A 999-nucleotide genomic window follows, 5' to 3' on the forward strand; every position below is an offset into this window, starting at 1 on the left:
GTGTGTGTGTGTGTGTGTGTGTGTGTGTGTGTGTGTGTGTGCAGTTGTCTGTGGGGGCAGCGGAGGGTATTGGATGCCCTGGCACTGGAGTTATTGGCATTTGTGAGTGCTCAGAACCAAACTCAGGTCCTCTGGAAGAGCAGGAAGCCCTCTCAGCCACCACTCCACCTCTCTCTCTGGCCCAGTCCTTGCTTTTGCTTTTCTTCACACTCCCTCTGGTTCCTCAGCCCTCTCCACTCTCCTGGCCCATGACACAACTGTCACCCACAGGAACATCTCTCTGCTTCATTATCTGATCATGATCCTGGAGAAGCACTTTCCGGATATCCTGAACATGCCCTCAGAGCTGCTGCACCTATCGGAAGCTGCCAAAGTCAAGTAAGCAGTCTCTTCAACCCTTCCTTCACCACCGTGACCACACTGGCTGGCTTCCCATCTGAGGGGACACTAAGAATGGGCAGTGTCTTAGGGTATGCTTTTAGGAGAAGCAGTCAGAGATGGTTTGCTCTCTGGGGTGCAAATTACCGTATCTAAGAGGTGATTTTTGAAAAATCAAAAGAATGGAGACATAAGCCATGCGCAGAAAGACTGCTGTTAACAGAGGCATCAACTGGGATGATTGCACTGAAGGTAAATGGAACTTAAGCCTACCAGGGAGGCAGCACAGGACGCCCTCTCTGGTTATCCCATGGTGGGCATGAGGGAGTGGGCCAGTCATGGAGCACACTGGCTAAGTGACCTGGAAAGGGGGTGGTGGCTATAACTCTAACAGGCAGAGGAGGCTGACCCAGAATTAAAATAATGCTCATCTGGATGCTGGACAGGTGGCTCAGAGGTTAAGTGCACTGGCTGCTCTTCTAGAGGTCCCAAGTTCAATCCCCACCATTCACATGATGGCTTAAAACCATCAACAGTTTTAGTTCCAGGGGATCTAATGCCCTCTTCTGGCCTCCTCAGGCACCAGAAAGACATGTGGTGCACAGACCTAGGCAAAACACA

At 51.2% G+C, this 999-nt stretch overlaps 1 protein-coding gene across 2 annotated transcripts in view; it reads left to right on the forward strand.

Moving 5' to 3' along the window:
• Daam2 (dishevelled associated activator of morphogenesis 2) overlaps nt 1-999 on the forward strand; it is a 119,128-nt gene that overhangs the window by 107,689 nt on the left and 10,440 nt on the right. For both annotated transcript variants that reach the window (XM_028766576.1, XM_028766577.1), the window contains exon 21: nt 271-378. In XM_028766576.1, the coding sequence (XP_028622409.1) occupies nt 271-378 (108 nt within the window). The remainder of the gene's footprint in view (nt 1-270; nt 379-999) is intronic.

This window comes from Grammomys surdaster, unplaced genomic scaffold, assembly GCF_004785775.1.
Source record: "Grammomys surdaster isolate TR1022 unplaced genomic scaffold, NIH_TR_1.0 169, whole genome shotgun sequence".
Lineage (NCBI taxonomy): Eukaryota > Metazoa > Chordata > Mammalia > Rodentia > Muridae > Grammomys > Grammomys surdaster.